Source organism: Etheostoma spectabile, chromosome 22 (genome assembly GCF_008692095.1).
Source record: "Etheostoma spectabile isolate EspeVRDwgs_2016 chromosome 22, UIUC_Espe_1.0, whole genome shotgun sequence".
Classification (NCBI taxonomy): Eukaryota; Metazoa; Chordata; class Actinopteri; order Perciformes; family Percidae; genus Etheostoma; species Etheostoma spectabile.
The window spans coordinates 13,052,897-13,061,448 of record NC_045754.1 but is presented as its reverse complement, the minus strand read 5'-3'; the positions used below and the strand labels follow the sequence as shown (position 1 = coordinate 13,061,448).

Here is an 8,552-nt window from a genome sequence, read left to right as displayed (position 1 = left end):
CCCCCCCCCCCTCGCCCCTTCAAATGAAAACATTTTAAACAGTTAGGCACTACATTAAATTCAGTGTAATAAAGATTTTGTTACTCTGCATTTTCCCAGAGGTACAGGATGTTGGAGGTTGTTGTCTACAGTGAAGCATGCCATTCTTTGCACTCACTTTTCATACACTGTTAGTAGTGCCTGGATTTCAAGGGGAGTGAGTCAGGCAGATTTTTTTAACCCTGCTTCTTTTCTGGAGACTCCAGTTGACAGACTGGACCATGTGATTGCTGTGTTTATCTCACAGTCTCCATCTCTTTTTTTCTGGATTGTTCCTTCCTAGTTCGCCCAGTGGAGACGGTAAATCGGGTTCCAGCACTTTACCACCAATCAAATCAAAGACCAACTTCATTGAAGCCGACAAGTACTTCTTGCCGTTTGAGCTGGCATGTCAGTCCAAATGTCCCCGCATCGTCATCACCTCGCTCGACTGTTTACAGGTCAGTGGCAGGACACGTTGGTCTGCAGAGCCCCAAATGTTTGCCCTGAGATCTAATGCCTACCTTGACCAAGTCAACTAAAAAAACAACAACATTTAAGTAGAAGTATTTTTAATAGGGTCATTGTGCAGAAAGTGTCATGACACGCATTTCCAATGTTAGCATATGTTTGTGCCTTGTAGAAGCTGATAGCGTACGGCCACCTGACGGGCAGCGCCCCGGACAGCACGGCTCCGGGCAAGAAGCTCATCGACCGGATCATCGAGACCATCTGCGCCTGTTTCCAAGGGCCGCAGACTGATGAGGGCGTGCAACTACAGATTATTAAGGTGTGCTGCTGTCCACCTCCTCTGAAACGCCACAGTTACACAAACACTTAACCAACTTTTTAGAATTTTCACAATAAAATATTTCTCAAAAGCAGATTGCTGTATCTTTGTGTCACTTGGATATGAAGTCAGATTTCTTGATATTAATTTAAATTCATTAACAACACTATTAGTGGCTGCATTTTAAGACAAACATTGTTTCAGCCTTTGAATCAGTATGTCATTTAAAAGACAAATTTAGTTGGTGTGCAATTATGTTACAAATGTTATCATTTTCTGGGAGACCAGCCGTAACTAAGCAATTAAAATGTGGAGTGGAGATTGTAGTACACTGCAGACATTTTGCCTATCCTCCACACACACACACACTAAATAACAGTATATTTGTTGTATTTGTAGTATTCATGACCTGTATAAAGGTCACTGACTAAAGTGTTCCCTACTATGACCTGGCCTGAGAAGATGCATACACACAAATATCCTTTTAATTCCTCTAGATGGATTTGGGTTGGTTTTGTCGTCACTGCTGGATAATGGCAGTGAGTTGGAAAAATGTTGTTACCAAGGTAGAAGAAGCACTCACATTTTGGAAAGTTGCATGAATAATAGATTTTAGATTTTATTTAGTGTTAAATGGCTTTTCATCAACACAACTTGATCATAGGCAATGTTGGCTGGATGCTTCAAATCCCTTTTAAACCCATGAAATGTGTTCATCAATTTCATCATCCGTGAGATAGGAATTGTAATACTGCTGTAATGTAATTTAAAAACGTGCAAGCCACCATAGTTTTTAGTTGTTTTTTTTAAGTCCCTACTTTGCTTTTTTTGTAGATAAATGTTTGTTGCTGGATTTGTATCCCGTAAGTACTTGGTATGAATGACTGATGATGTTTCTTGTGGTCTTTTGTGGTGCTGCACTGAGGTGAAAAAAAAGTCCTAAAAATACTTACAAAAAAATCGGTTGTCATCTGTTCTGTAACTTCCCTCAGATATCTGATCCATGTTAGCGATTCACACTTGTGTCCTCAAAGTGTTAACTAGGCCAGAGCAGGTAAACTATCAGCAGGACTTGGCAAAAGATTCAGGACTGTTTTTGAACTATACTGATGTAAAAAATGTTGAGAGCATTTATGGTGTGAAGCACATGTGATTAAAAAGGCCGTAGAGACATGATGACATCAGCTGGCCCAAGTCAACCAGTTATTTGATTTACTGTCAAACTAAGTATTTCCTTGTACAAGATAAATACAACTTTTTTTACCACAGCTATCAGTTTGATGCTCATCTCACTCCACCTCTGCCACTTTGACACCTCCTGTCTTCCCTCCTTTCCTCCAGGCTTTGTTAACAGCTGTGACCTCCCAGCACATAGAAATCCATGAGGGCACCGTGCTGCAGGCCGTCCGCACGTGTTACAACATCTACCTGGCCAGCAAGAACCTCATCAACCAGACCACAGCCAAGGCCACGCTCACACAGATGCTGAACGTCATCTTCGCGCGCATGGAGAATCAAGCTGTATGTCCCACCGTCTGGAAACGTTCACTTATAACACATAATCCTGTTTATGTAGAAAGACACACACAAGTGAGAGAGAGAGAGGGTAAGTCCTCCCTTGAGTCATTATCTGATGGAATTTGACACTAACAAAAGCCAGTGTAGCAAATTGTAAGACTCGAAAATCTACAAGGTTGCAGTTAATAATTCTGCAACAAATTAGAAGTATACAAAACAGTTGTGGCATAGGGTCAGATCGGATTGTAATATAATGAAAGACATTATATTCTGTGGGAAAGCTTTCAGCTTGATGGTTTACTCGAACCACTTTTTCCTGATTTCATTAAGTCTACTGTTTGCTTTGTGTCCAGAGAGACATTTTAGGTGTTGCTCTAATGTCATCTTTTTCTTTTTGAATGACACTTTTCCCCCTCCTCACTTGCCTCCCTTCCCTTCCTTTTGGACACATAGCTTACAAATCACAAGCTATCTTGGTCTCTGGCCTCCAGAAAGCGTGACCGCCAGGTAAAGCGTGCAGGATTGCCGTGACTTGCCTGATCAGAACTCTCAAAACTCTTCTCTGTGTGTCTGTGTTTGTGCTTTTTTCTCCTCATCCATTCATGTTACTCATCCGTTCTCTTCCTTTGCTCCTACACTGCACAGGAGCAGGTATGCTGTGTACTTTTTTCCACCATATGCTTGCCGTGGCTTTTTTGTTGACTTGCCTACACATCATCTCGTTGTCGTGCACCAATTTACATCTTAGTTTACATTCCCACCTGAGCGTGGGTAAATGCTTTATTGTACGTTAGCTACGCCCGTCTCGTTCCTGACAGCTTTTTGTTATGTTTTCTTTCTCCAAAGTCCTAACGCAGTTCTTTTAGAACAATAAGCGACTGGTATTGAGTCAGACACAGATGGAGAATTATAAAGAAGCAGTCAGTGGTAGAGATAGAGAGACGAGGCAGATTTTGAGGCAGAGGCCTATTGTTGTGTTGTCACTGCTTGTGTAGTGTTGTGCTACTGCACAGGGAGATGCACTCTGTTTGTGTGTGGATGTATCCTCCTGACTGCAGCTCAGCATGGTGTGATCACACAGCCGCACGCTAACGCACACAGACTCAGCCTTCACTATCTGACTGAGGTGGCATTTAAATAATGAGCTTAGTTTGTCGCCTGTCCCCTCTAGCCGAGGTGCGTCGTCTGGCCCTGTTACGGTTGCTCACATTCAATACTAATTGTTTCATTCAGAATGCTGTGTCATGGAATTAAGTTGCTTACATTTAAATGTGACAATAGCAGCAGGCTCATGTAATTGGAGTCGAACAGCTTCTGGAAGTGTGGTTTAAAAAACAAGACAAAATGGTTTTAATAAAATTAGTTTTGTATGATATAATGTGAATGCAGGGTTTCATTTGTGGGAGAAAATATTAATTTTCTATGAGGTAACAGTATAAAACAGATATAATTATGACTTGTGGCTAGAAAGGGAGATGAGACACACTACTGACATCTTCAGTGTCCCTGCACTTAGCAGATTTATACTGTTAATTACAGTATTTATTGAAAAGCTATTCGGCTGTAGATAGAAGGATTGCAATCTGTCACCACTGTTTTGTAAATGTGTCATGTATTTCCATCTGTAACCCATACCTCTATTTAGTTACTGTGCTTTTTCTCTTTGAGTCACTCAAGTCTATAATTCGTTTTCTTTTCTTTTTTTACCATTTATGCCCAAAAAATCTACAAATGCACTTGAATTGTAAATGCACCATGGGCTGCTGTTAATTTACCTTGGCTGAAAGTTCCTCCACTGCTTGTGATTGTTTGCTCTCTCTTTTGGAACTTGTACCGGTGTTTGCCATGAAATAGTGAAGTGTGTAACATGTGCATATAATAAGTATGTTTTCTCTCTGAGATCAGCAGTAGAGATAGTTACTAACTAAAATCACATTTTCTTTTGGCCACAACCGTGTGCAAATGTCTTGTGACCCACTTTTAGCTCATGGCCTGACAAGCTAAAGCATAGCAACACTTTCCAGTACTCCATATAAGAAGCAGTGGTAACACATGCCAGCCATGACGCATCAGGCAGAATATGGCTGTATGAGCCATTTTCCATCAGAAATATCTTCTGCCACCAGCCAACTAAAAAAGACCTAGTTCACACCAGCCAGCATGAATCAATTCCACAAAGTTTGTCTCATCGCTGTTTTAGTGGCATGTCCTACTTCTCAGTGAGTGCATATTCGTATACATTTCCATAAGAACACACATCTAATGTATGCTGACACTCTAGATGTTAAAGAAATATTTTACAATAATCTAAGATTTGTTGTCTTTGCTCTCTACTTTGACATCTGGAAGTGTTGTGGCTCTGCTTTGGGTTCAGTGAGCCCTCAAGGAATCTAGACAGGTTGTTTAAACTTGTAGTATCTGTTATGAGTTTGTTTACATATTATTAACCTGTACCCTTTCTGTGTGTGCATGTGCCTGCTTGATGAATGCTTTTGTTGTTTCTTTGTGTGTACTGTCTGCGTTTTCTTTTTATTATTTTGTGTGTGCGTGCGTGCGTGCAGCTGCAGGAAGCAAAGCAGCTGGAGAGAGAGCGGCACCGGCAGCACTCCCCAGTTACCCAGCAAAGTGAGCCAGACTCCCCCCAGCTCCAGGCTCACATCCACCCGCCAGCCAAGAGTCATCCCCAGGAGGCCAATGGGCCCGTCACCCCTCCAACTCCCAGCATCACCATCCCATCAACCCCGTCCACCCCCTCGACACCCGCCCCAGAAGGCAGCAGCAGGTCTGTGTCTGGGGAGCAGGGAGAGCAGGGGCCCGTCTATGAAAGCCCAGATCCCGAAAATGGTTCTGATTTCTATGTGGCTGAAAATGAACAGACTGAGGCAGATCAAGCCACTGCAGCAGCACAGAGTAAGGCTACACACAATGATTTATTTTATTGTCCTGTATTTTTATATTCTGTATCCTGTTTTCCTTAATTATTTTAATTTGGTCTGCCAACAGAAAAAGACAAATATACTATAATGAACAAAAAGACTTGACCCTCCACATCTCACAGTATCTTTTTCCCCAATATTTAGTTTTAACAAATTAAAAATGTAATATTCAGAAGCAAAGTAATGATGAATGCCATTTAATTTTGACCTTAAAGTAATAAGGGCTCCATACACACACTTGGTAAACAGGAACAGCCACTGTTTAGGATCACATATTACTTCTTTTTTAATTGTAATTAAAATTGAATTACATTTTTCACTTAACTTTTTGGGGGGATTTTTAATAGATAGGACAGCTGTAAATAGGAAAGGGAGTAGAGACTACAACTGCTCATTCACTGTAAGAGCTGGTGTAGAATATGAAGACTTGGATTAAAAATGGTCTGTCAACAATGACATTGTAGATTTATGGATGCAGGCCCAGAAAGCACTATGCTTATAGCAGAAAGTGTTGATTGCTTTAGGCATCTTTTTAGTCAACAAACAAGGTGTGTTTTCTTAAAGTGTGTGTGTGTGTGTGTGTGTGTGTGTGTGTGTGTGTGTGTGTGTGTGTGTTGTGTGGTGGTGTGTGCATGTGTGTGTGTGTGTGTGTGTGTGTGTGTGTGTGTGTGTGTGTGTGTGTGTGTGTAGATACAGCAGCCCTGCAGCATCCAGAGGGAGGTGAGGACGAGGGGACCCCAAACTATGAGGAAAAAGCTCAGGAAATCGTCCAGAGTATTCTGCAGGAGGTGGTCAATACTGTTGCAGGAGGTGAGATGTGTTCTGCAATGTATGGAGTAAACAAATATATATCTTAATTTATAAGTACATTTCTATTGTTAATGTTGTAGGAGTCATTTAGCTATTTTCGAAGGAAATAAAAGCTTACAGACACAAGAAATGGTGCATTAGCAGCTCAATGAACAGCGAGTTCAAGTACTACTACCTCTACCTGCTCTGTACTGATTATACAAGCTGAACCTCATCTGTGCTTCCAGGCTTGTGCCTCTGTTTGATAGATAACAAGCACATTTTTGGGTACAAAATATGTCTGAAAGGAGATCCAGAAATCTCTAAACCCTGCTCTGCTAAGAAATAGTTCCTGGGACTCTACACTATAATTTTAGGTCACGTCAAGTTCCCTGAAATTCCCTTTGATGCTAACAAAAAGAAGGCAAAGCACTCAAAAGTTAAAAGAAGCCTTTATTTTTCATGGCTGCAAATAAAAAAAACTTTATTAACTTGTACACACAAAAGAGTGGTGCTTAGGCTTCTTTTTTCAAAAACACTTTTACCCTTGAGCAGTAATTTTACAAACAGGCTTTAATGGTTGGGAGGAGCATTGAGGAGAAATGCACTCTAGTATCCCTTTTTAACCTAAAATGCTGTTGAACATGCTGTTTACAAATGTGCCGCTTGCATTTTCTCTTTTTGTTTCAAGTGTACATCACACAACTCCAGATTAAGATGTAACGGTTTAATGTTGCCTTGCGAGTCGTGTTGTTTAAGGGTGTTATAAGTATCTTCATATTAAGACTAGAGATCAATGTGTCAGCCCTGTCATTCCAACTCCTCCCTGCTCTTGTCATCCCCACAGGGCACTGCTTGGACCCCACAAACCTCTGCTCTGACACCAAGGAGTCTGGCGGCGATGGCGAGCCGGCAGAGTCGGAGCCAACTGAAGCGCAGACAGAGGGTACCCAGAGCTCCCTCGAGGACGAGGGCACCCTGGGTAGCGACAGCGAGCACGTCCATGCCAATGGCATTCCCGGCACACCTATTTCTGCCAGCTTCACCCCCTCGCTGCCTGATGACAGACTGTCTCTCTCGTCCAATGACACTCAGGTAAAAGACGGGCCAGAGCTATTACATTTTTGCTGGTTTGAATCAAAATAAGTGACAAAGTACACCGCAAATCATTTTTTATGCGTTTCATATAATGTGTTATGATTCTTGGCTGGAGTTCATCCCCATTTTAAAAAATATACAATGCTTGTTTATAATTCAAGATTTTGGCCCTGCTGAATAGCTGTACTGGCTGAGAGTCAGAGGCTAATGAACAACTTGATTTAATCAAAACACAAAAAAATGAATAAGAGTTGCACTGTTAAGACTATAAATTCAGTTTCCTTAATTAAGCTGAATACATTTTCTGGAATGTCTTATGTAATCGTCCTCCTTTTCAGCTGTATATAAAGTCCCCAATCATTGTGGATTGCACTCCGCAGTGATCAATGTTTAACCAATCTTATAGATCCGGAGGCTTTATACTTTGTATGTGTAGAAGGCTGAGATTCAGTAAAAGAAGATGTTGATAACTGCACACTGATTTTATTGTTTTTGTTTCTCTGTAGGAGTCAGGAGCAGCGCCGGGCCAGCCACCAGGTGCAAAGTTCTCCCACATCCTCCAGAAAGATGCCTTCCTTGTCTTTCGCTCACTCTGCAAACTGTCCATGAAACCGCTGTCAGATGGACCACCTGATCCCAAGTAAGAATTCATTCCACGTAGTGTGCAACAATGGTAATCAATATTATTTGCGTGATCATTTTAGTGTATAAGTTCAGCCAAGTGAAAGAATTATTGTGCATAAAAAGTCAGAGCTATATACTTTAACACAATGGAATAATGATGATCATAAGGTTTAGAAACAGGCTGTAGTCTGACTAAGAAATAACCTCAGTTACATACATTGTTCCTTGTCATTTAGATATTTTTCAGCTTTTGTTCCTAAGCACACCAAAAGTGGAAGGTTGTGTTTTACTCTGAAAATCTCACTGTTTTTGTTAAATGGCTTTATTGCCTCAGTTATGATTCTGTGTGAGTGTGTTGGGTTTAATAATAGGCGTGAGTCATGGTTTAAAATGAGGATGGCTCAAGTGATCACAGTAGTATTTTGATAAATGGTGACAAAGGAGAGAATGAGGCATCGCTCAGCATTTTTTAAATCACTTCCTGGTTTCATGAATCCCTTTAATTGTTTCCCTTTTCGAAGCACCAGAAAGGGGAACATTAATTAGATTTTCCATCAGTCATTATTACTTCTGACTATGCTCTGGTTTTGCCAAATTGGCTAATCCTGATAGCAGTAGCTTTTGTGAAACAGTATTTCCTGCATCTGGTTTTTGTGTATAACTCAATTCACACAGTGCCTGAGGGGTGACTAATTTTTTTTGTTTACTTTTGTATTCATCTAATCTTTTCAATTCTTAAATAGTGTTGGGAAATGTGTGTGTGTGTGTGTGTGTGTGTG

The 8,552-nt window shown here is 41.0% G+C and overlaps 1 protein-coding gene across 9 annotated transcripts in view; it reads left to right on the top strand.

Moving 5' to 3' along the window:
• The window catches only part of arfgef1 (ADP-ribosylation factor guanine nucleotide-exchange factor 1 (brefeldin A-inhibited)), a 54,843-nt gene that overhangs the window by 25,338 nt on the left and 20,953 nt on the right, over window positions 1-8,552 (top strand). For 4 of the 9 annotated variants that reach the window (XM_032504411.1, XM_032504409.1, XM_032504407.1 and 1 more), the window contains exons 3-10: window positions 323-479; window positions 662-808; window positions 2,150-2,329; window positions 2,780-2,833; window positions 4,888-5,236; window positions 5,953-6,072; window positions 6,899-7,146; window positions 7,656-7,789. In XM_032504411.1, the coding sequence (XP_032360302.1) occupies window positions 323-479; window positions 662-808; window positions 2,150-2,329; window positions 2,780-2,833; window positions 4,888-5,236; window positions 5,953-6,072; window positions 6,899-7,146; window positions 7,656-7,789 (1,389 nt within the window). The remainder of the gene's footprint in view (window positions 1-322; window positions 480-661; window positions 809-2,149; window positions 2,330-2,779; window positions 2,834-4,887; window positions 5,237-5,952; window positions 6,073-6,898; window positions 7,147-7,655; window positions 7,790-8,552) is intronic. The other 5 variants (XM_032504414.1, XM_032504408.1, XM_032504410.1 and 2 more) reach the window with 3 other exon arrangements.